The 24,901-nt window shown below is 40.3% G+C and overlaps 1 protein-coding gene across 2 annotated transcripts in view; it reads left to right on the top strand.

The window, feature by feature from the left end:
* The window catches only part of LOC119277379 (protein MOR1-like), an 18,691-nt gene extending 2,463 nt beyond the window's left edge, over positions 1-16,228 (top strand). Inside the window, exons 4-53 of one of the 2 annotated variants that reach the window (XM_037558663.1) lie at positions 605-684; positions 763-940; positions 1,027-1,091; positions 2,568-2,650; positions 2,746-2,831; positions 2,932-3,045; positions 3,674-3,793; positions 5,101-5,203; positions 5,290-5,426; positions 5,525-5,590; positions 5,690-5,804; positions 5,923-5,963; positions 6,424-6,495; positions 6,592-6,693; positions 7,072-7,177; positions 7,440-7,552; positions 7,626-7,713; positions 7,838-7,938; positions 8,059-8,166; positions 8,244-8,349; positions 8,430-8,509; positions 8,583-8,732; positions 8,831-8,906; positions 9,004-9,128; positions 9,217-9,477; positions 9,580-9,654; positions 9,734-9,815; positions 9,907-10,028; positions 10,101-10,193; positions 10,272-10,349; positions 11,153-11,248; positions 11,336-11,437; positions 11,530-11,631; positions 11,768-11,950; positions 12,047-12,158; positions 12,428-12,504; positions 12,616-12,695; positions 12,863-12,928; positions 13,015-13,132; positions 13,308-13,427; positions 13,499-13,576; positions 13,664-13,822; positions 13,891-14,049; positions 14,124-14,221; positions 14,309-14,465; positions 14,599-14,715; positions 14,824-14,919; positions 15,111-15,182; positions 15,270-15,492; positions 15,576-16,228. In XM_037558663.1, the coding sequence (XP_037414560.1) occupies positions 605-684; positions 763-940; positions 1,027-1,091; positions 2,568-2,650; positions 2,746-2,831; positions 2,932-3,045; positions 3,674-3,793; positions 5,101-5,203; positions 5,290-5,426; positions 5,525-5,590; positions 5,690-5,804; positions 5,923-5,963; positions 6,424-6,495; positions 6,592-6,693; positions 7,072-7,177; positions 7,440-7,552; positions 7,626-7,713; positions 7,838-7,938; positions 8,059-8,166; positions 8,244-8,349; positions 8,430-8,509; positions 8,583-8,732; positions 8,831-8,906; positions 9,004-9,128; positions 9,217-9,477; positions 9,580-9,654; positions 9,734-9,815; positions 9,907-10,028; positions 10,101-10,193; positions 10,272-10,349; positions 11,153-11,248; positions 11,336-11,437; positions 11,530-11,631; positions 11,768-11,950; positions 12,047-12,158; positions 12,428-12,504; positions 12,616-12,695; positions 12,863-12,928; positions 13,015-13,132; positions 13,308-13,427; positions 13,499-13,576; positions 13,664-13,822; positions 13,891-14,049; positions 14,124-14,221; positions 14,309-14,465; positions 14,599-14,715; positions 14,824-14,919; positions 15,111-15,182; positions 15,270-15,492; positions 15,576-15,817 (5,583 nt within the window). In that variant the 3' untranslated portion in view covers positions 15,818-16,228. Of the gene's footprint in view, positions 1-604; positions 685-762; positions 941-1,026; positions 1,092-2,567; positions 2,651-2,745; positions 2,832-2,931; positions 3,046-3,673; positions 3,794-5,100; positions 5,204-5,289; positions 5,427-5,524; positions 5,591-5,689; positions 5,805-5,922; positions 5,964-6,423; positions 6,496-6,591; positions 6,694-7,071; positions 7,178-7,439; positions 7,553-7,625; positions 7,714-7,837; positions 7,939-8,058; positions 8,167-8,243; positions 8,350-8,429; positions 8,510-8,582; positions 8,733-8,830; positions 8,907-9,003; positions 9,129-9,216; positions 9,478-9,579; positions 9,655-9,733; positions 9,816-9,906; positions 10,029-10,100; positions 10,194-10,271; positions 10,350-11,152; positions 11,249-11,335; positions 11,438-11,529; positions 11,632-11,767; positions 11,951-12,046; positions 12,159-12,427; positions 12,505-12,615; positions 12,696-12,862; positions 12,929-13,014; positions 13,133-13,307; positions 13,428-13,498; positions 13,577-13,663; positions 13,823-13,890; positions 14,050-14,123; positions 14,222-14,308; positions 14,466-14,598; positions 14,716-14,823; positions 14,920-15,110; positions 15,183-15,269; positions 15,493-15,572 lie in introns of both variants that reach the window. The other variant, XM_037558662.1, reaches the window with a different exon arrangement.
* Positions 16,229-24,901: the final 8,673 nt, after the last annotated feature.

The following is a 24,901-nucleotide window of genomic DNA, read 5'->3' as shown; positions in this document are numbered from 1 at the left end:
TATGCATTTGCAGAGTTAGTTGTTAATATTAGTGTTTATTGTTAACTCTACTTACAAATATAAGTCTTATCAGTTTTCAGTGCACAGGCTATGATGTTTAATCTTAACATTCTAGTAAAAACATTGAACTTCTATATCATAAAAGTATCTGAAGACAAATGCAATGGCATTATTATGATGTAAGCTTACATACCAAAAAATATTGAACTTCTATATCATAAAAGTATCTAAGACAAATGCAATGGCATTATTATGATGTAAGCTTACATACCACATAAAACATTGGTCAAAGTTTCAGAGCCTTGGCCACGTGGATTCCACGATGACCTATACGTAAATGCCTCAGCTGAGCTGGCATCCCAATCATCATTTATTTGCAGATGCACGTAAATGCCTGAGTGTTCAAGTATTTTGTTATTCTGGTGATATGACATATCTTGCCACAAGGCATTGATGACCAGCCTTTATCTAACACAACCTTATTTTTTTGTTGGTTACTCAACCTGTTTAAAATGTTTCCCATCTCCACAACATGCCCCTCTTGTAATTATGATCGATGGCATGCTAACTTGCTCAAACTGACTCAATTTTCTTATGGTACCAGGAATCTATGGAGAAGGCTGTAAAGAATAAAGTGGCTAAAGCTGTTGTTCCTGCTATTGATGTCATGTTTCAAGCACTCAGGTAAGTTCTTAGCTGGTAAGTTGGCTTGTAACCATAAGTATTTGTCAAACTCTCTTAACATCTTCCTGTTTCTGCCAGTGAATTTGGAGCTAAGGTTGTACCACCTAAAAAAATTCTGAAGATGCTTCCTGATCTATTTGATCATCCAGACCAGAATGTTCGAGCTTCTTCTAAAGGCTTGACGCTTGAGCTTTGTCGATGGATTGGCAAAGAGCCTGTAAAGTCAATTTTATTTGAGAAGATGAGGGATACAATGGTGGGATTATTTGTACCAGTTCAATGGATTTCATTGATAATATGTTTTATGAGCCAACTTTGTAATCACATTTTTTCTGTTTGTAGAAAAAAGAGTTGGAAGCAGAGCTAGCAAATGTCTCAGGAATTGCTAAGCCAACTCGCAAGATAAGGTCAACTTTATAAAAGAACATCTCTCTAATATTTGTAGCATTTCTTTACATGAAAATTTCGGATTTAACCTTGTAAAACAAGTATCTAAATTCTAGGTTCAAGCTGCTATATTATCATAGTTCAAAAAAAGCGCTAGGCATTAATTATGCGTTTTGCCACCGCCTTGCGCTTTACTGACCAAAGCGCATGCTTATGCGCATTTATGCACAGATTAAGCGTAGTTGTGTGCAATGCGTTTTGCCAACGCCTAGAGCCTAGGCGCGCTTAAGTGCTCGCTTAGGCGCGCCTTTTTTAACTATGTATATTATAATTCTACATGAACTGTGATAAAATGCCAGAACACATTCGTAATATGTTTTGTGTAGTCGTTGTACTGTTAGTCATTAGGCGCGCCTTTTTTAACTATGTATATTATAATTCTACATGAACTGTGATAAAATGCCAGAACACATTCGTAATATGTTTTGTGTAGTCGTTGTACTGTTAGTCATTTGTTTATAACCCATTTCATCGTTTACTTCTGCATAAGGACAAAGTATGCAAGCACATCATAATATTTTTCTATGAATTTTTTTATACAGTCTGACCAAACTAGATGAATGTATATTTGGCTTGCAAAAAATATCCTTGTGTGATGAATTTCAAGAGCAAGCAATTCAATATTTGGAATACAATAAAAAAAGTTAAATTAGTGACCTTCATACCTGAGACTACTTTATTAGGTGTAGAATTGAAAAGTAACATCCATTGATTCGATGTAAGCTAAAACACAAGTTTTCAGTATTTGTTTTATGAACGGTGTGATGCTATTATTTGTGCATGTTGTATAGTTATGATCATGGTATCTAAAAAAGCTACTCCATTCCCAAGCATAAGATATAACTTTGATTACTGTTTTGTTTATCACAATATATGGGCTATTGGTTTTGTTTTGTTATTTTAGTTTTTTCTCTTATTCGGTACTCCCGGAGGGTTTATTGGCCCCCTCGTATTTTGGTTCAAACTTTGACCACATATATGACTAACAATATGTAAAGTATATGTTACAAAAACTATATTATTGGATCTGTATTTGGAAGAGGTTTTCCACGGTATAATTTTTATGACATATAGTTTGCCTTTTATTAGTTAAATCTTGGTCAAATTTTGACCCAAAATAAGAGGAGGCCTAATAAATCCGAACGGAGGGAGTAATAAGGTTTTAAGTGTGGATGAACCAAAATCATATTTACAAGGATGGTTAACATGGAAAAATCATAGGGTACATCTCCATGTTATAAAACATTCTTCTAAGTTTTTTCTAGTGGTGTTAGTTTCTTGGTCACAAGAAGCTGTGCCCTAAAAAATGTATTGATTCACTGCCAAATATTTTTTGTTTAACCATGCTCATGATTGGTGAATACAATATGTTTATATTTTTTCAACTTGACCCATCATATATTAAAAGTGGATATAATTTAAATATTGTTTACCAGATCTGAACAAGAAAAGGAGCTTGAGGAGGAAGCTGTGCCAGAGACAACAGGCGCCAGTACTTCTGAAGTTGCAGTGCCAGATGGTCTGTTGTCATTTTTATTGTTAATTTTATTTCTGTTGTTGACAAGTTTCCTCTGTTTAATTTGAGACAAGATACTGATACAATTGTATTTCTAGCCCCTATGGAGATTGATGAATATGATCTTGTTGATCCTGTGGATATTTTAACCCCACTTGAAAAGTCTGGATTTTGGGATGGCGTGGTATGTGATCTTTCTTGCATAGACATACTGCCAGAGTCGTACTAATCTTTTGTTATTGTTCTATAAACTTGTGATGTCATTGTGTTATCTGCAATTCCAGAAAGCAACTAAATGGTCGGAAAGAAGGGATGCTGTTGCAGAGCTTACTAAGCTTGCTTCAACCAAAAAAATCGCTCCTGGTGATTTTAATGAAGTTTCCCGAACACTTAAAAAGGTTAATAGGATTGAATTTTACGATATTTCATGCATTAAGATTTATGTCCATTTCTTGGTTAGCATGACAAAATATCAGATTTTATTTTAAGCAGTTTCCTGACTCATCTTATGTTCTTTTGTTTCCTGACAAAATATCAGAGTATTTTACAAGAGAAACACCCTTTCATTGTTTTCTTGACATATATTAATTTTGTAGTTTGTACTTGGAGTAATTCGCAGGAGAATGTTAACTTCGATACAACATGCATAATGTTTTCTCAGAAATCTTTTGCGTGGATTCTCATTGCTCAAAATTAATTCATATTATGTTGTTTTGGAAGTTTCTTGGAGTATAGTGTAGCAATACTTAATGAGGAACTACCTGCACACCATATTCTTTGGGAGGTCATGTTATGTTGTCGAACTCTCTTGGTTTATTGTGGTAGGCTGGTAGTATTTGTGATAAAAGTAGCCTTTGAATTGTTTTCTCTTACTTATCTTATCTTGCCAATCTATTGTTGCTAGTTAGCAAGTGTTAACTATCTGAGAAGTGTTCAAGTTCCTAGGTGCTACCATGCAGTTGTTGCTTCTAATAATGTTTGTAATTTGTGATTCACTTCCTTCCCTTTGTCTTTGTCCTATTGCAGCTTGTTACAGATGTTAATTTGGCTGTTGCAGTGGAAGCTACCCAAGCAATAGGGAATTTAGCTAAAGGTTTGAGAACTCATTTTTCAGGAAATTCACGGAATCTGCTTCCTGTTTTACTTGTAAGTCAAATTACCCGTTTCCTTAGTAACCATAAATCGCCCTTCCTGTTTCACTTGTCTGTCAAATTATCCTTTTCCTTAATAGCCAAAAATCTCTAGCAAATTCATTTTTATTGCTTATGATATCTTAAGATCTCTGAGACTGACTTGCTTTGACTCTATTGAGTGTTTTTCTGTGTTTTTGTAAATGTACTTGCCCTTTATTTTAGCCATATGACTGATCAGTGCAGCCAAATTTGCATGCTACTGCATGATCCACTAGAAGAATTTAGTTCTTTGTTGCACATTAGTGCTTGTTGGATCGCTTGTGGTCGTTTGAGATCCGCCTGCAAGCTCCAGAGTGACTAGGCTCTTAACATCTGACTAAGCGAAAAAAACTCCCAAAGTGGGATTCATTAGCCTTGTGGAAGTTACTAGGGAAAGAAGGACGTTTGTGAAAAGGACCCCTCAGAAGAGGGTCGATTTGACTTAGAAAAGAAGCACATCAAGGGAGAGAACTGTGAGCTGAGTCGGAGAAGATAAAAGTTATCTTTTCCTTCAGTTTGGACTTTACCATTTCTTTTGCAGGAAGGTGGGATTGTTGGACAGTTTGCTGCTGTTCTGCTTGGTCCAACTTTCTTTCCAAGCGTGACATGTGATTTTCTGTGATAGAGGGAAATACAAGATTCTATGTGAATAAGATTGACTGGGATCTTCTATAACCACTCTAGTCTAGATGTTAAATACTCTCTCCGTCCCAAAATAAGTGACTCAATTAGTACAAAGTTAATACAAAGTCAAGTCACTTGTTTTGGGACGGAGGGAGTATAAAGTTGTCTTGTTATTACAGTAAATTAATTTTATACTATATATGATCTATTGCCTGATTGTCGCCCAGGTGTCTAGGACGAAGACACCGTGATAACCATTGGTATAGAGGTTGTTTTGATGTAGTGCTTTACAATATACAATAATAATAGTGCACACACGCGCACACACATACACACACTCTCTCTCTCTCTCTCTCTCTCTTGGAGACAAATTCGTTTTTAGGTTGACATCGTGATATTACAATTTATGTAATATTCAGACTACCAAGAAAGATGTATTTGGTGATTTAGCTGTGTAATAAACAGTTAGTATTACAGACTATCCTCTTTTGATTTGACATAATCACGTTGTTTAAATTAACCCTTACAGAGGCTCAGGGCAACGGGTATATTTGTTCCTCTTACTGGTCAACGAAGTTCTTATGCTGCACTAACTTGAAATATCGATCAAGTAAAGTGACATGTTTCACTTCATTTGCCCTTGTTTATGTTAAACAGGAAAAACTGAAAGAGAAAAAGCCAACTATGTCGGAAGCACTGACTCAAACACTCGAAGCAATGCATAAGTCTGGCTGTATTGCTCTTCTTGATGTGATTGAAGGTTAGATTTGTTTTGGCTAGAGAAAAACCCTGTATTATCTTAAAAAAAATAAAAATCGGAAGTGTTATAAAGTAGTTTTACTGCAGATGTTCGGGTCGCTGTAAAAAACAAGGTCCCTCTTGTTCGATCCTTAACGTTGAACTGGGTTGCATTTTGCATTGAAACGAGCAATAAGGCAACTGTCCTAAAGTTGCACAAGGAGTATGTTCCTATCTGCATGGAGGTGAATAACCAATTTTAGTTTACCGGTTGTGATTTCTTCTTCTGGTATATTTGCATTTGCCTTCACGTATCTGCACTAACTTAATTTCCTATTCTTAGTGCTTGAATGATAGCACCCCAGATGTTCGAGATTCTTCGTTCTCTGTTTTGACTGCCATAGCTAAGGTTTGTGTCTTTTGAGTGTGTCTTTCTCGTGGCATCTGTTATCCTTTGATGTTACTTACGTTCTATGCTTTTCTTTTGGGTACTTTACTATCTGTATAGATGGTTGGAATGAAACCCTTGGAACGGTCCCTGGAGAAGTTAGATGACGTGAGGAAAAAGAAACTTTCAGATATGATTGGCTCTGCCACTGATACCGTTTTAAGTTCAGGGACAGGTTTGAGCTGCTGTTCCTGTTCCCTTTTTTCCAGATGAGAATAATACATCTATGTTCTGTATTCATTTCTACACCAACACTGTTGCGAACCTAACAAACAGCAACTATGCCATTTCAGTACCTACCTCAAGTTCAGGAGCTGCTGCATCTGCTCGGGAGGTACCTTTTCTATGTTTTGACCTCGCTATTAACACAATGGAACATGCAATCTGTAATCTGTGGCTTCTCTTCCAAGACCCAACCTGCTTCTCTGCAATTGTGCTGGGCTGCATGGCCTGCTCTTTGGAATCGTGTTTGCCACCTGCCTTCAGCTATGTGCTAGGCACTAGGCAGGATGATCAGCTGGGTGTGCTAGGCTGGTCTCTTCTAGAACACTGTTAGAATTTGATGATTGCTGTAGATTTTTCTGGTATGGCTCGACTAAAGATGCTCTCGGGCATATAAAAAAATGGAAATAGAAGCCACCAGTGTTACATTAAGCAGTACTGGGCGAAGTTGAAGGACTGCATTTATCGTAATAAAATCTTTGCAGGACCACTGCTTAAAATACTTTATAGCTGCAGTGGAGCGTGATATATCAGTTGACAAACCAAACCCTGATTATTTCATGTTTGTGTAGGTTACAGATAGCTCTACAATGAGGAGATCTGCTGCAAGCATGCTTAGTGGAAAGAAGCCTATCCATGCAGCGGTTAGCATTGTTTTCCTTGCTCTTGGATGCGCATAACCATACTATGTTTGAGTTTCTGCTCTTTAAATTTGGCCACCATGTTTCTATTTTTGTAAGGCCCCGGCTAAGAAATCTGGACCAGCAAAATCAACTGCAAAAAAGACAGATGGTGGACCACAGTCAAAGGCTTCTGCTGCTCCTGAGATTGAAGATGTTGAGGTGGCTTACTCAACTTGCTTATCATAAGTACATTGTTCCATTTTACAATCAAAATCATTTGTGATTTTCATAGTAAAACATTAACTCTGTAACTTGTCTTGGTTGCTAGTCTGGAGCACATCCTTATTTATTTTGTCGCTAGTCACAATTTTCTCTGGGAGTTTTGTATTTTTTTTTAATCTTGAAACTACTTGATGTATATTTCTCCTAGTCCAGTATTTTAAGTCTTTGAATCTATCATAAGAGTACTGAAACCATAACTGAAGGTGTTTCCATTATACCCAACTGTTTTTGAGTGACTCATTGTGTTTACAAAGTAATAGTTCACCAAGAAAGTTAGGTTTCAACTCACATGCTTACTTGCTTGATTTCTTGCAGCCTTCAGAGATGAGTTTGGAAGAAATAGAGGAGAGATTAAATTCTGTTGTGAAAACAGAGACAATTTCACAGTTAAAGAGCACTGTTTGGAAAGAGCGTCTTGAAGGTTCCAACAGATCATGTGCTTCGTGTTTTGTTCTTTATCTTTTTTGGATTGGCAGACTAAGCTTTGATTTGCGTCTTTTTACGTCTAACATGTTAATGCTACACTTAACGAAGGAAATCATGTTGTATCGTTGTTTGATATTTTGCTATTTCTGTGCCGTTTTTAATATTCTATGCCATGTATGGAAAATGGAAAGTAATACTACTAAACCTTGATGCTTCCATGACCTACATTTAAACCCTAATATTCTACTATTTGGCAGCCATTGGCATGCTAAAGCAGGATGTCGAAAATCTCACAGAACTTGACAAATCTGCCGAACTGTTGGTCCGTTTATTATGTGCTGTGCCTGGATGGAATGAAAAAAATGTGCAGGTATTTACTTATCATTTTTGGTTTAGTAAGAAATATTTCCTTCTTGAAGTAATGCATATTTTGTATGAAACAGGTTCAACAACAAGTTATAGAGGTCATCACCTACATTGCCTCAACTGTGAAGAAGTTCCCAAAGCGATGTGTTGTTCTATGCCTTCTTGGTACGAGCTCCTCTTACTTCAGTTTGACAATATTTGATAACTTTTTCACATCCAATTACCGCTTATGTCTTGTAAAATGCTTATTATTGCAGAATTACTGATTTATAAAATCATTTTCTTTCAGGCATAAGTGAAAGGGTTGCTGATATAAAAACCCGTGCGCCTGCAATGAAATGTCTTACCGCTTTTTGCGAGGCAGTAGGTCCAGGGTTTGTGTTTGAGAGGGTATGAGATAAACATTGCAATTAGGCCATTGTTTAGTCATTTTATGTGCATTCACACTTTCTTCCTAAATCAAAATCTTAATGACTGCAACCACCATAATTGTGCCCATCATTTTTGTAGTTATACAAAATAATGAAAGAGCACAAGAATCCGAAGGTTCTTAGTGAGGGTATTCTTTGGATGGTATCTGCCGTTGAAGACTTTGGGACTTCGAATTTAAAACTAAAGGTGTGGTTTGCTATGGTTTTATCGTTTGGCATATAAAGACACTGCCCTCTTGTTCTTAGTCTTCTTTATGGTTCCAGGACATAATCGATTTTTGTAAAGACACGGGTCTGCAATCTAGCGCTGCTGCAACCAGAAATTCAACTATCAAACTGATCGGGATGCTGCATAAGTTTGTAGGGCCAGGTTGTTTACTTGTTTCTTAGTTTATTTATGGCTTGATGGGTGCACTCTGTTGTCGTTGTTGAAATAAGCTTTTCCTGTAGATATAAAGGGTTTCTTGAGTGATGTCAAACCAGCACTTCTCAGTGCTCTCGATGCTGAATATGAAAAGAATCCATTTGAGGTATGCTGTCTTGGTCATTATTTGTTTTTTTTCCTTTTGAAGTTTAACAGCAACAATTGTTCTGAATTAACAGGGTGCTGCTGCTCCTCCGAAAAGAACAGTTAGGGCTTTGGACACTGCATCGTCTACTTCTGCTGCCTCATCAGATGGCCTGCCAAGAGAAGACATAAGTTCTAAGATAACGCCTGCTTTACTGAAAAATTTGGGGAGCCCAGACTGGAAGGTACAGATAATTGGTTTCTCTTTAACCTCTTGGGCTAGTTCTGTAAGTTTGCATGCATTTGGTATTGATATTGATATTGTGCTAATGTGAAACGACAGTTAAGGCTGGAGTCCATAGAAGCAGTCAACAAAATTGTGGAGGAGGCCCATAAGCGCATTCAGCCAACAGGAACAGGTTCATTGTTTTGTCAATCTTGAATAACTCTTAAATATGTTATGCTGGGTTATATCATCTAAGTCACAGCATTACTTTTGTTATCTTGAAACTGCAGTGGACCTGTTCACGGCGCTAAGAGGCCGTCTTAATGACAGTAACAAAAACTTAGTTATGGCGACCTTGTCATCGATTGGTGTTCTTGCATCTGCTATGGGCCCTTCTGTTGAAAAATCAAGCAAGGTTTATAACTAGCTCTACTTTGTGTGTACTTTTTCTTAGTAGTGTCCTTTCGCACCTATAATAACTGCAATTTTGTGTTACGATGTAGGGTATCTTGGCAGATGTGCTGAAGTGTATTGGTGATAATAAGAAGCACATGCGAGAGTGCACTTTGACTGCTCTCGATTCCTGGGTTGCTGCTACTCAACTTGATAAGATGGTTCCATATATTGCAGTGGCTTTGGGTGATCAGAAAAGTGGTTCAGAAGGGCGAAAAGATCTCTTCGATTGGTTGTCTAAGCATGTCTCGAAAATGAGTGATCCAGCTGAGGCTTTGCCTTTACTGAAGCCGTCTGCATCTTCTTTGATGGTATTAGTCAAACTATTGAATTATTTTGTTGCTATTAATTAATTTAAACTCATATATAGTTCATGGGCATTCTAATGATATCTATATCCATTTGTTGAAAAGGATAAATCATCTGAAGTCCGTAAAGCCGCTGAGACTTTTATGAATGAAGTTCTCAAGATTTGTGGCCAAGCAGTGGTATGATTTTGTCCTTTTAATTCATTTGCCCGTTTTTTCTGTAACTTTTTCCAATGGCTGAATATGGTACATGATGTAGGTTGCAAAGAACTTGAGAGATCTGCCATCCCCTACTATGGCCATTGTAGCAGAGAGGTTGAAACTGTCCAGTGTGCATGAAGGTGTCTTACAGAATATTAATTCACATTTCAGATTTTCCCCTCAATGCAGGTTGTTCTGTACTGATTTGGTATTACCGCACCATTTAAACAGGAATATCTGATTCTGTAAAGACGGTGACCACAAGTATGAGTTTGCCATCAAAAGGTGGTTTGAAGAACGCCAAACCTGGCCTAAATGATCGCTCCTCAAACGTTGGCAAAGCTGCATCTCAAGTGGGTAGCTTTGCTGTCTGTCATTGTAGAAAATGACTTCTTTTTTCTAACTGTTATTTTTTTTATTATCAGAGAGGAGTTCCAGCAAGGGCCTCTGTTACTATGATCTCTTCTCAAGACTCGTTACAGTCTCAGGCATTATTTAACATTAAGGACTCAAACAAGGTAGGATAGCATCAAGTTCTGCAACTAGCAAAGCTGTACATTGGATTCTTATATTTGTATCTGTATTTAATTGTGCAGGAAGATCGCGAGCGACGGGTGTTGGTACGTAAATTCAAGTTTGAAGAACCACGGCGTGAGCAAATAGACGAACTGAAGGTCCGTGTGGTGAAAAAAAAACTGGTTTAAGCATACTGCATTGCTTCCTCAGATATATTTCTTATACTCGGTTGTTGTCTCATCATGCCATAAAGTGTGCTGTTATTGGTTAGTTATAGCATGTACTTGCCATTTATCAATAAGCAGAACAGTATACCTAGCGGGCACACAATTAGTGTAATGCCGAGTAGAAGGCAGAAACCGCCGGTAAAAAAAAGGAGAAGCTATTAAGAACAAATTGTCACATGCCAAGGAAAACCCTTTTTGTTACTTCTCCTTGATGCTGGTTTGTTTTCAAGCACAAATCGATATATCCAACAGTTTCATAGGTCTTAATTTATGCAAGCAGTAGCAGGTTATATGCACATGTGTTTTCATGTCAGAAGTCAGAGCTGGTCAATTGGTATAGCAGGTTAGTAGGCAACAGAACTTTTTGCTTAGCAGTAGCAGACGTGCTGGTGTCCAAAGCTGGTATCCATGCTGCCGTGTTGACTAGCAAACACCTTATCACATCTCAATATGTTAGAATCTTGTTTTAAATTCAATCATGAAATGTGTTCATTTTTATTTTGTGCACACATGGAGTAATGTGCGCATAAACAACCACATTTCAGAAATGTGAGCATCCTCCTGCGATGCATTGAAGAAGAATCTAGTGTTTCAATATGTTTAATGTTTGGTTCATTGGACATATTGATCTGATTATGTCCTACAATTTATTTAGTTTACACATGTGGACAGTGTGTAGTTAGTTGGCCATTTAGCGAACAAACTATCTGATTCTGTGAAAAATTTATTTGCAGGTTGATTTATTTAAGCATTTCCGAGAGGATGTTAGCTTGCGGTTATGGAACTCGGACTTTAAGAGGCAAATAGATGGTATTGAGTTACTACAAAAGGTTGGAATTGGCAATATTGGAACTTATTCGTGTGCAGTAAACTGTGCAACCTAGCTCGTATGATTGTGACACTATCCAATTGTGCAGGCACTTCCTTCAAGTGGCAAAGAAGTGGTTGAGCTTCTCGATATACTACTAAGATGGTTTGTCCTGCGCTTCTGTGAATCCAACACGACATGTTTGTTGAAGGTGTGCTAGTTCCAAACTTGACGAGTCTTATTTCTTTTGTTGAAGCACTCCAACTCAATTGGTCTTGTGTATTCTGTTTATTTGTCTTGCAGGTTCTTGACTTTCTTCCCGAGCTATTTGATGGTCTGAAAGATCAATCTTACATGTTAACGGAAGCAGAAGCTGCAATCTTCCTGCCTTGCCTTATAGAGAAGGTAATATCATCTTAAATACATTCTGGGAATATTTTCCATTATTTTTTGCTTTGAACTTACTCCTTTTATTCTTATTATATGGTATATGGTAATATGTGGCAAGAGTTTTTAATTGTAAACCACTGTTGTATTGCAGTCTGGTCACAACATTGAAAAAGTCAGAGAGAAAATGGGGGAGCTGATAAAGCAAATGATCAACATCTATTCTCTTCCAAAGCTGCTTCCCTATATATTGGAGGGGCTGCGCTCCAAGAACAACCGAACTAGGATAGAGTGTGTTGACATTATTGGATACTTCATGGATCATAACGGGACCGAGGTCTGGATCCCCCCACCCACCCCAATTACCAGAGGTTGTCTTTAGTAGCTAGTATATTTTCTTACTCATGGGTCCTGCTTTTTTCTGTTCATGCAGGTTGGTGGCTTGTTGAAAAATTTGCCATCTGTCGCAGCATTAACAGCAGAGCGGGATGGAGAAATCAGAAAAGCCGCTCTTAATACGCTTGCCACTGCTTACAAGAACCTTGGTACATTCTTTTGCTGGTTTTTTCAGAAGATGATTCTTCATACTATGTTAGAACTGATTTCTGGGTATTGCCTGATCAATTGTTTGAAATATTCCTGAACCATTACTCCTGGGTATTTTGATTTTTCAAACGCGCACACTTGCATATTTGAACGAGTGACAGATCACTGCATTTTTCACATTAGATGCATGAGCAACCATTACGTCTTAGCTACATGTTGTGTAAATGATTTTCATGAGGTTCTTAGTCTACTCTCTTTGGTCAAGCAGGGGATGATGTATGGCGATATGTTGGAAAACTTTCAGATGCCCAAAGAAGTATGCTCGATGATAGGTTTAAGTGGAAGGTAATCATCTATCAATTCACAAGAAATTTATTCTACTTGAAGTTCAAAATTATTTAGCTACCTGGTAATGTCAAGGGATCTAAAATCACCTTGTTAATGATATATTATCAGGCTCGAGAAATGGATAAGAGGAGAGAAGGAAGGCCTGGTGATGCCCGAGCAGCATTGAGGCGTTCAGTCAGAGAAAACGGGTTAGTTCCTTGTGTTGGAATCATGCATTCCTTAACCCCACCAACCCAGGGCTGAAAAATGCAAGATGGAGAATTTTGAACAAAAACATAACAGTTTGCTTTTGCTTTCCTCGTGATGTCTGATGTCTTCGTTCTTATTTATTCATATTCTTTCATTTTGGCTGTAGATCCGATGTAGCAGAACAGAGTGGGGAATTGGTTTCTCGTTCAATGTCAGGGTCAATGATGTCAAGGTGCTTCATTTATCTTATTAATCCGTTCGCAGTTCCTTCTGTATTTCATAACACAACTTTATTTGTGTATTCTTGTCCATAAGTAGGGAAAACTTTGGGTATGCCGATGCCCATACGGTACCTAGGCAGATGGCCGCAGCAGTGACTGGTCCCACAGACTGGCGTGAAGCTCTTGATATTGTTGCATTAGGTTTGCCTGAACAGGTAGTGCTGTTGCTCAGTTTCTCATGTTCTGCCGTCTCTTGTTCATACGCTCTGTTTGCACTCCTTATTCTATGCTGTATTGTAATATCTATAACTTCAACGCCTACTTATTGTCATATTTTTACATCCATTGTTGAAGCACACACATTGTTCTTGCATGTTTTTGTTCATGCAGTCTGTTGAAGGAATGAAAGTCATATGCCACGAGCTAACTCAGGCGGTTGATCCTGAAAGCTCTGCGCTTGACGATCTCATTAAGGAAGCAGACAGATTAGTTTCATGCTTGTCTGTTATGGTAAGCCTACATTGCTTTTTATGCTTAAGCTTTCCTTACCCTGCTAACTCCAATGCTGGCAAATCTTTCAGGTTCCAAAAACATTTAATTTCAGCCTATCTGGGGCATCTTCAAGGTCTTGCAAATACGTTTTAAATACTCTCATGCAGGTCTGTTAATATGTTTATGTTCAACATTATTTTGTTTTTACATTTATTTGTTAAAATGTTGTTTATGAGTTCTTTGTAATATTGCAGACTTTCCAGATCAAACGTCTCGCTCACGCAGTCAAGGAGGGTACACTAGATAACCTTATCACAGAGCTGCTACTATGGCTTTTAGATGAGCGGGTTCCTCTTATGGATGATGGCAGTCAACTACTTAAGGCTCTTAATGTCTTAATGCTTAAAATCTTGGTATGCATATTTCTTTTCTCTGCTTTGGCTTGCTGGCTGCTCTTTGTTTATGATCCAATCTTCTGCAGGATAACGCTGAGAGAACTTCCTCATTCGTTGTACTAATCAATTTGCTGAGGCCCTTGGACCCTTCAAGATGGCCATCCCCTACTCCGTCAGAGTCCCTTGCTGTAAAAAATCAGAAGTTTTCAGATTTAGTTGTCAAATGCTTAATTAAGTTGACAAAGGTATGTTGTCATTTTTATTTGACCATTCTGAATCTGTACAGATATCACTTCTGAATGCATATGTCATCTTTCAGGTTCTTCAGAGTACAATATATGAGGTTGACCTTGATCGCATTCTTCAAAGTGTTCATATTTATTTACAAGAACTTGGAATGGAAGAGATACGGAGGAGGTTTGTGCTGATCCCTTGCAGTTTACTACAGTATATAGCTGTTCATTTGATTTCTTTTTGTACATTAAACAATTGCATATGCTGTAGGGCTGGAGCTGATGACAAGCCATTAAGAATGGTCAAAACTGTGCTGCATGAACTTGTAAAGCTACGAGGCACAGCAATAAAAGGTCACCTTTCAATGGTTCCTATAGACGCTGAGCCTCAGCCTATCATCCTGGCATACATTGATCTTAATCTTCAGGTAGAATTTGCAACTGCACCCTTCGATTTTTCCATAAAGCTTCTATGTCTCCTTTTTTCTAAAGCACCCTTCGGTTTTTCCATAAAGCTTCTATGTCTCCTTTTTTCTAAACAATACTATTGGGTCATCCTAGACCCTTGCAGCAGCTAGGATGTTAACCCCATCTGGACCTATGGGTCAAACTCACTGGGGTGATGCTGCATCGAACACTCCAAATCCATCAATTCATTCAACGGATGCACAATTGAAGGTTACTCTAATTCCTTTCTCCTTCTATCAATGTCATGCTTGTGGGTAATTTTTTTTTACTTCATTGAATTATTTGACTCACTATTTAACAACTTTTGGGTGTGATCAGCAAGAGCTTGCTGCAGTATTCAAGAAAATCGGTGACAAACAAACATGTACGATTGGTTTGTATGAACTCTACCGGATAACCCAGCTGTACCCAAAGGTATTTTGTCAAGCTTTGGCTTTGGATGGTTAGAGTGGGATTCTAAAAGCTATACGAACCTTGCTACTGATTTAATAACTACTGTTGAATTAACTGTTTTTTTTCCTTTGAAGAAGTAAATCTGTAACCTATGAGTTTAGTTTGCTAATTTGCGATGAAAGTTTATACCATTCAAAACATGTTTCTCTCAGGTTGATATATTCGCTCAGCTTCAGAATGCAAGTGAAGCATTTAGAACGTACATCAGAGATGGGCTAGCTCAGGTTTGTAATCTGGACCATAGACAGGAGGGTTCGAGTTCTTTTTGTAATCTTGACATGGATACAATTATACTCTTTTGGTGCATCCAGGTGGAGAAGAATGCCGCAGCTGGCAGAACACCCTCTAGTCTTCCATTATCAACGCCACCTCCAATAGCATCAATACCCTCTCCAAAGTTTGCACCTTCTCCTGTTCATACAAAATCGATAAGTAGCAAAACGGATTGTAATGAAGACGGCGCCTTCAGAGTCCAAGGAGACTCTGATTTGAGGTTACAATCAGATCAACAGACAGATAGATTCCAATCCTCAGGTCTACTTCCCTCTCCCGCCTCTTTACTTCTGGATATCTGACTGGCATCTGATTCGTGGAATTATCTGTATCTATCCCAGCAGGGACATTGGATGCTCTCAGGGAAAGGATGAAGAGCATCCAAGCCGCAGCTGTGGGGGGCAATTTCGATGTAGCTCAGACGCGGCCACTGTCAAGTATGAATGGCAATGCGCTCCATGGCGGGGCGCGAGTGGATGGTGAGCCACAAACACAAAGTAATATTCCACCCATGGACGAGAGAGCATTATCTGGGCTGCAAGCACGAATGGAGAGGCTAAAGAGTGGCTCTATGGAACCACTCTAAATATAGTTGACAGTACTATGAGAAATACCTACCATTGTAATTGACTGTAAATTTGCACCATAGTCATGCTATTTGTAGATAGGTATGTCGGATGCACTACATGATGCGGGGCCGACATTTTGTAACCCCCGTTCCTGGTCAACCCATTCTTCAAGAGTTTCTGGTGTAGTTGTAGAGAAGCTAGTCAGAGGTTTTGCTTGTAGCTTGCCTGTTGAGGGCCTAATTAGTATTTTGACACATTTTTTTGGTGCCGGTTGAGTTTTCCTGTGTTGTATAGCAATACAATTGAGTGTTATGAATTAACTGTATTGATCAGTACTATGCGGTTAGGAGTACACTTGAGTGCTGGTGTGGCTTCTAAAATTTTCGTGATGTAAATACTTACTGCCAGTGACATCCTGCATTTGAGCTTCTTGGTTGACAAAAAAGATTGTTCTTTTTTCTGATCTTTTCTGCTATTTATTTTTTACTGTCACTAGCTGCAGAAGAGCCTGGGCACGGAATTGAATTATCGCTACTGGTGGCTATTTTTTCTGTTGACTCCTTTGTAGTGACATCTGCCCATGCATCAAATGAGCACAATCTTAATAGATGGTTAGTAGGGCAGATGAAGACTCACGTGCTGCGGAGACAGAGCCTATTTTCCTTGACCAAAGTTGATAAAGGTTACTTTATATCTCAAATAATCCAAAAAAAAACTTTAGATTTTTTTCGAGGGTACGCCAAAGGCGTACCTTAGCTTTATAGAAGGAAGAAAAATATTTACAAGAGTTTTACAAATGCGCTAGTTGGAGATCACAAACCGACCCCAACCAAGCCTCCACCCCACTCCTAATGCTACTCTACTACTCAGGTATCGATCGTCCTCCAAATGCTCCTGCCGTAGCCCAGGTCCTCAAATCGTCGAAGATCAAGTCCATAGTCTCCCATTCATTCTTGATTTGGCTCGATCAGAATACTCTCGCGTTCCTCTGCTTCCAAAGTGTCCAACAGATGAGCATCACGAATGTGTCAAATCCTTTCCGCGTTTGCTTATACATGCGTTTCCTAGCTTCCGTCCACCATTGCACCAAGCGAGACTCGTATGTTGGGCAAAACTCCATCCTCAATCCCATCCTGGTCATGCATCTGTACCACACTTGCCTTGAGAACACACATTGCTGCAAGATGTGGTCGACCGTGTCTTCCTCTTGGTCGCAGAAGTAGCATTTTGATGTTTGGTCTTGCAAACCGTGTCTCGCCCTTCTATCCGACGTCCACAATCGGTATTGCACCGCCAACCACATGAAGATTTTGCACGCAAGTGGCGCCCAACATTTCCAAATTGCTCCGAAAGAGTGAAATCTAACTCCTCCCTCACAAAGCATCTTGTATGCGGAAGATGCAGTGTAGACTCCTGACACATTCCAAGCCCAAATGGGGCTATCCTCAGTTTGAGCATCCAATTGAACCTCCGATATGGTCTCCCAAAGTCCGATGAACTGGGTAAGACCCTCCGTGCATAGGTCACCCACCATGTGGTTCATCCAAGCATGCATGTGCACCGCATCACGTACCAGCCTCTTGTTGGCTACCTGCGTACGGACTGTGGCCACAACCAAGGGGGCTAGCTCAGCGATGGTTGCGCCATGAAGCCACCGATCTTTCCAAAACCAGATTTTGTCTCCCGCTCCGACCTTCCATTTAACCAGGCTCCCAAAAGCTTGGGCCACCTTATTATCCGCGGTCAAGTTGAGCCCTTGCCAAGGCCTGGAAGCATCCGTGCGTCTAAGCCATTCCCATCGTAATCTTAAAGCAATGCCGTGCTTAGGTAAGTCAATAACACCCAAGCCACCCAAGTGTTTTGGCCTGCATACCCTTGCCCAGGATACCACACACTTGCCACCATTCACCTCCTCCGTCCCGGCCCCAAAAAAGCCCGGCAACCTCTGTCCACCCTTTCCAAAGCCCATTTTGGCGCCTCCGCAACCATAAGGTGGTGTGTGGCCCGCGCCCTCATGACTTGGTTGACGAGGATAAGCCTCCCAGGTCTAGTCACCAAGCCCCTTTGCCATCCTGGCAATATGCGAAGGGCCGCATCCACAATCGGCTACCACTCGGATCTCTTAAGTTGTTTGATGCTTAACTGGAGACCGAGGTACTTGCATGGAAATGTGGTGATCTTCCAGGGTAGTACCGACTTGACAAGCTCTTCATCCTCCGTCTCATCTCGGATCATGATTGCCGCTGATTTGGCGGAGCTAACTTTAAGCCCCGATGCCACTCCAAAGATTGTGAGGGTTTCCTTAATGAACAGGAGATCTGGCCATGTTGGTTTGATGAATAGTACTACGTCATCCGCGTACAGAGACAGGCGCTGCATCGGGCTACATCCATTGATTCTGCTCATCACTCGAGCCTCATGCGCCTTGATGATAATTGTCGTAAGAACATCCATGGCAATAACGAAAAGCAAAGGGGAAATTGAGTCCCCTTGCCTCAAACCTTTAGCGTGCATGAACTTGTTGCCAGCGCATCCGTTTACCAGCACTCTTGAGCTGGTAGTGGTAAGCAAAATTGCGATCCATGATATCCAACGTTCCGAGAACCCTTTAGCTCTTAGCACTTCAAACAAAAACGGCCAAGCCAGGGAGTCAAAAGCTTTTGTAATGTCAAGCTTGAGCAGTACTCCTTTCGCTTTCCTTCGGTGCATCGAGCGCGCCATTTGCCTCACTAGCAAAAAATTATCATGCAAGCATCTCCCCTTGATGAAGGCGGACTGGTTCGCCTGTACTAGCTCTCCCATGCGCGGTCTGAGCCTAGCGGTCAGAAGTTTGGATGCAATCTTGGGCATGCTATGCACAAGGCATATAGGTCTGAAGTCGAAAACAGTGGAAGCTTCTGGAGACTTTGGCAGAAGAGTGATCAAAGCTTGGTTTAACCTCCCAAAACCCCTTCCGTTACCCACAAAAAGCTTGTGAATCGCGGCAATGAGATCCACCTTGATTACGTCCCAAGCTTTCTGAAAGAACAATCCAATGAACCCGTCCGGTCCAGGTGCCTCGTCTGAGGGCATGTCCTTAATAACAGCCCAAATCTCGTCCTCAGTAAACACTCTGTCTTGCTTTAGATACAGCTGTGTAATATGTATGTTTATTTAACACAATACAATTGTATATGTTCATATACACTCACCCTATGAACACACGCACACCCTACCTCTGTAAGCACTTTGAGATACTGAGCCGATATAACATTTTAAAATTGATGATGTCATCACAAGCGCTTAGTGGTCGACGGCAATGTCTCTTTCCATTGAAGGAACATCACGAGAAAGATTGAAATAAATCTAGAAATATTCCATTCACACCTTGTTTGGCCTCATTCATTTGAAGTTCATATGTTGATCAATATGCAACCATCACAACCAAAAAGCAACTGATGATCGTAAGGTCTTACGTGTGTTTGATAAAAAAAGTTTCAATTTAGCAATCCATGCAAAAAGATGTCAATATTACCCTCCCAAACTAGTTGTTCATGCTTCCTCCCTCATCACTTTGTCGATGACTCCTGCCGCCGGTCTTGTCAGGATGGGCAATGGACAGGAGCCACTTATGTTGCGCATTCAACTTCAATCAACAATGAAGGAGGAGGAAGTGCTTCTTCTCCACCGTCAAGTACAATGTGCATGCATGGGAGGGTAGCAAAAGAGGACATGGTCAATAAGTTGCATATTCGGCAAAATGACCAACACAAAGAGCATATGCGGCCAAATAACCAATACATAGAACAACTTAGTTGCTTGGTTATTTGCGCACCACTTGGCCACCGATTTAAGAGTGTTTTCTAATGGTCGCAATACTTGCTGCTGGATGATTATGGCTCAACCGACTTCAACATAAATACAACGACACAGGTCGACACGTCTGGATCGGCGATCTTTGAGTTTCTGTTGTTAGAATCGGATTCACCACTAGACATTATGCTTGCTATTAACTACAAAGAAGTTATTGCTGCGGGATCTTGGTACCTATGGTGGCTGCAGCGTCAGCACACTCACCATGATTCATGTACCCCTTCTTTCCGATGGACCAGCTCGGTCCTAGCAACCGTTGGGAATTTTATGAAATCATCAAGGAAGGAAATAGCTAGCGAACATAAGTGGGTGAGGCCGCAACCAAAATTCATTAAACTGAATGTAGATGGGTGCTTTCATGCAGATGTTGGTTCTGGCGTAACTGGAGCTGTTCTCCGTGATGAGAGGGGGAGGTTCATAGCAGCTCAATGCAAATTTGTTCAGCATGCAGCTGATGTAATGACAGTTGAAGTGATGGCTATGCGTGACGGGTTATGCTTTGCAAACTCCCTGGGGTTCAACAGGACTGAGGCTGAATCTGACTCTCAAAATTTGGCGAATTATTGTCAAGGGCAAGATCAATGGTGGGATGCATCGCCGGCAATTTTTGCGGACTGCATAGGCACAGTAACGTTAATCAGGAAGGTCATCTTTAAGCACTGTTTTTGTGATGCAAACTCTGTAGCTCATGAGCTAGCAAAGTTTAGTTTTTGTAATAAACGTAATAATAGTTGGACTAGTGAACCTCCTGGGTTCTTGCTTAGCCAACTAGTCAACGATGTAATTATTTTTTGATATTAATAAAGCTAGCCATGATGGCCTCCCCCCCCCCAAAAAAACATAGCACCAAGCGTTGCTTCCTTATTAAGTTCACTGACTTCGGATCAAGGTAGGGAGATTTGATAACGAATCCTTACTGGAGGAAAGCATCCACTTGATCATACTCTTCATCTACGTTTTAAATTGCAAAATTCTTTGTGTGCTAAAAGTGCTTTCACTCTAAAAAAGAAATGCAATTTTGACTTGTTTTTGCTGCCAAGCTAACTCTTAAGACTTGAGAGAAGAACTTGATATCTTTGTTAGTAGATTCTATATGGTTAGGCAACGCAGTTAGGTGCAACCTTTTAAATATTCTATATCATCTTGTTTACGGTTACAGGAAACATGAGGACGATAATACTATATCTCCCCGGACCGGTATGACTTTTTTTTTATTTACTTCAAGTTGCTCTTCATTCATTTTTTTCTTTCATTTTCTCGAGGTTGAGAAGGATCTAAGATTTGGGGATTTGATGGCTCCATTTTATAGAGTTTTTCAAAAAAATTCTTATAGTTTCTCAATGTTTACCTGTTTTCACTCTCTAATAATTATTTATTTATGAAAAATGGAGAAACCGAACCGAGGAAAAGTACTGCCATTGTATCCTATCTAGAAAATGTTGTATGGTCCATATTTATGCCTATATGCACAGGTTTATCAGCCCATACCCGGGCAACCGACTCAACAAGCGTGCCACCATGGTTTCTCCAAGATAAGTAGTAGGCTTACCAAACTCGGAGGAGTCAAGATCGTGGATCATCAAGAGTACCTCGAAGGAAGGCCAAGCCAACCTAACTAGGCCCCATCTCAATGGGTTCGTGGTGCCAGGAGGAGGGGACACACAAGATCTACCAAATACATAGATTATACACCTTAGCCAATTCGATCTCGACATCTCGTATGGATTGCCTATATATAGCTTGACCAACTCTAAAAGACCCTAGTTGTAACCCGTATTTGTTCCTTGTCTCAAACTAATCTCATATAAGTAGTAGGGATATTATCCCTATATATAGCTTGGGTCACCTTTGAAAGTGCAATTAATCCCCGGGTGGTTTTGATAATTTATAACAACATATAGTTCATTGAACTAATATCCATTCAAGTTTAATATTTCAGAAAGTTCAATGATTGGCATGGCATGGACTAGGAATGTGGACCCCTCAAAATGCTAAGGACACATATTGGCAAAAGCTGAAGACTCTTCATTTCTATTTTAGTGATCCAAGATCACATTGAGTCCATAACAAAGCCAATACATTTAAAAGGGGACGAGGTGTTGCTTAATGGCTTACTTGCTCAAATTCTTAGTGATATTGATCCAAATCCCTCAACCACTTTCTCATTCCAAATATGTCCAAAACCTAAAGTCAAACTCGCTCTTGCTGATTCATCCTACCCAGAGCCACCGAGTTCATTTGATTTGACATAGCCACTGCCAGAAACCCTAACAGTTTGGTCACACCGATACAGATCCCGGTCTCACCGAGATGGCCCTGTAATCTCTCTTTCCCTTTGTAACATTTCGATCTCACCGAAATGAGCAATCTGTCCCACAGAGTTTGCTTGACATCTTCTCTGTTTTCTCATTGCTTCCATTCGGTCTCACCGAGTTGATGTTTGCCCTAAGCCTTAGCACATCGGTCACACCGAGTTGTTCCAGTCGGTCCCACCGAGATTCCTAACGTTCACATTTTGAACTGAATCGGTCCCACCGAGTTCATCTATTCGGTCTGACCGAGTTTGGTCAAATATGTGTAACAGTTGGATTTTGTGTGGATGCTATATATACCCCTCCCCCCATCTCCAGTTGTGAGAGAGCCATCAGAACATGCCTACACTTCCACCATACATTTTCTTAGAGAGAACCACCTACTCATGTGTTGAGATCAAGATATACCAATCCTACCACAAGAATCTTGATTTCTAGCCTTCCCCAAGTTGCTTTCCACTCAAATCATCTTTCCACCATATCCAAATATGTGTGAGAGAGTTGAGTGTTGGGGAGACTATCAAGAGCAAGGAGTTCATCATCAACACACCATCTATTACCTTTTGGAGAGTGGTATCTCCGAGATTGGTTAGGTGTCGCTTGGGAGCCTCCGTCAAGATGTGGAGTTGAACCAAGAAGTTTGTAAGGGCAAGGAGATCGCCTACTTCATGCAGATCTACCCGAGTGAGGCAAGTCCTTCATGGGCGGTGGCCATGGTGGGATAGACAAGGTTGCTTCTTCGTGGACCCTTCGTGGGTGGAGCCCTATGTGGATTCGCGCAGCCATTACCCTTCGTGGGTTGAAGTTTCCATCAATGTGGACGTACGATAGCACCACATATGGGAACCACGCCAAAAATCTTCATGTCATCACTGCATTTGCCTTCTCCAAACCGTTCCCTTTACCTTCATATGCAATGTTTTACTTTCTGTTGCTACACTCTTAGAATTGCATGTGTAGGTTGATTGCTTGACTTGTATTAATTGCTAAAATCTGCCCACAACTATAAATTGGGAAAAGACTAGATTTTTATTTGGTCAAGTAGTCTAATCACCCCCTCTAAACCTACTTTCAGTCCTACAAGTGGTATCAGAGCTTTGGTATCCATTTGCCTTGTTTTCCATAGCTTTGGTGATCATAACCTTGGCTTCACAACCTAGGAGAGTATGGCGTCTAGCGAGGGAAATTATCACCGTAGAGGTCCTTACTTTGATGGTACGAATTTTGCAATTGGAAGCATAAGATGAAAATGCATATTCTTGGTCATAACCCCATCCTTTGGGCTGTTGTACGTATTGGCTTGCAAGGTGATTTCTTCGAGGATGGAAAAGAACTGTATCATGAAGCGTCAGCGGAAGAAATGGAGATATTGCAATACAATGCTCAAGCTTGCGATATTCTCTTCAATGGATTGTGCCCCAAAGAATTCAACAAAATCAGCCGCCTTGAGAATGCAAAGGAAATTTGGGATACTTTGGTTGACATGCACGAAGATATCAAGTCCGTCAAGGAATCCAAGTTGGATGTGCTTCAAAGTCAACTTGACAAGTTCAAGATGAAGGATGGTGAAGGAGTCGCCGAGATGTACTCTAGGCTTGCTCACATCACAAATGAGATTGCCGGTTTAGGAAGCAAAGAGATGACCGAAAATTCATCATTAAGAAGATCCTAAGAGCATTGGATGGAAAATATGATACTGTGTGCACCTTAATCCAAATGATGCCCAACTACAAAGATCTCAAGCCAACAGAAGTCATTGGTAGAATTGTTTCTCATGAGATGTCACTCAAGGATAAGGAAGAGCTCCACAACAAGTCAAGTGGTGCTTACAAAGCTTCATGTGATTCTCCCACAACATCAAGTGAGAAGCAAGTCTCCAATGAAGAATTGAGCTTAATGGTGAAGAACTTCAACAAGTTCTACAAGAATAGAAGCAAAGAGAGAAGCTCCAAGTCAAGATCCTACAATAAGAAAAGATCTTCTAGTCATGATCAAAATTGCTACAATTGTGGAAGACCCAGACACTTCTCCAATGAGTGTACAACTCCCTACAAGAAAAGATAAGATTCACCAAAAAGGAGAAGTAGAAGAGATGAATCGCCACCAAGAGAGAGAAGGAGTAGAGATGATCGTTACAAACGAAGACCCTCCCGTAGAAGCAAGGATTTGGAAAGGAAGGGCAAGTCATCAAAGAGCTACACAAGACAAAGACATCAAGCTCATGTTGGTGAATGGGTATCCGGTTTCGACTCCGACAACTACTTTGAAGAAGCTATCACTCTGACTCCGAAGGTACTCAAGATGAAGGTATTGCCGGTCTTGCACTTGTTTCATACAACTCCTACGACATATTTGAATCACCAAATGAAGGAATTGGAAGATGCTTCATGGCTAAAGGCCCTAAGGTATCACACCCCGAGTATGTTGATTTCAATAGTGATGAAGATGATTTGTTAGGTGATGATGATTTACTTGTTGACAACCGTAGTGATGAAAACTATGATGAACTTGCTAATAATCATGCTAATCAAGATGAAACAAATGACAATGATAAGAAGGAGATTGAGCGTCTGACTAAAGAACTAAACACTCTTAAGTTAGCTCATGAAACTGTTGGGGAACGTAGTAATTTCAAAAATTTCCTATGCACATGCAAGATCATGGTGATGCATAACAACGAGAGGGGAGAGTGTAATCTACATACCCTTGTAGACCGAAAGCGGAAGCGTTAGAACAACGCGGTTGATGTAGTCGTACGTCTTCACGGCCCGACCGATCAAGCACCGAAACTACGGCACCTCCGAGTTCTAGCACACGTTCAGCTCGATGACGTCCCTCGAACTCCGATCCAGCCGAGTGTCGAGGGAGAGTTCCGTCAGCACGACGACGTGGTGACGATCTTGATGTTCTACCGTCGCAGGGCTTCGCCTAAGCACC

This window comes from Triticum dicoccoides, chromosome 3B (genome assembly GCF_002162155.2).
Source record: "Triticum dicoccoides isolate Atlit2015 ecotype Zavitan chromosome 3B, WEW_v2.0, whole genome shotgun sequence".
In the NCBI taxonomy this organism is placed as follows: Eukaryota; Viridiplantae; Streptophyta; class Magnoliopsida; order Poales; family Poaceae; genus Triticum; species Triticum dicoccoides.
This window is presented reverse-complemented; position numbering and strand designations above follow the sequence as displayed.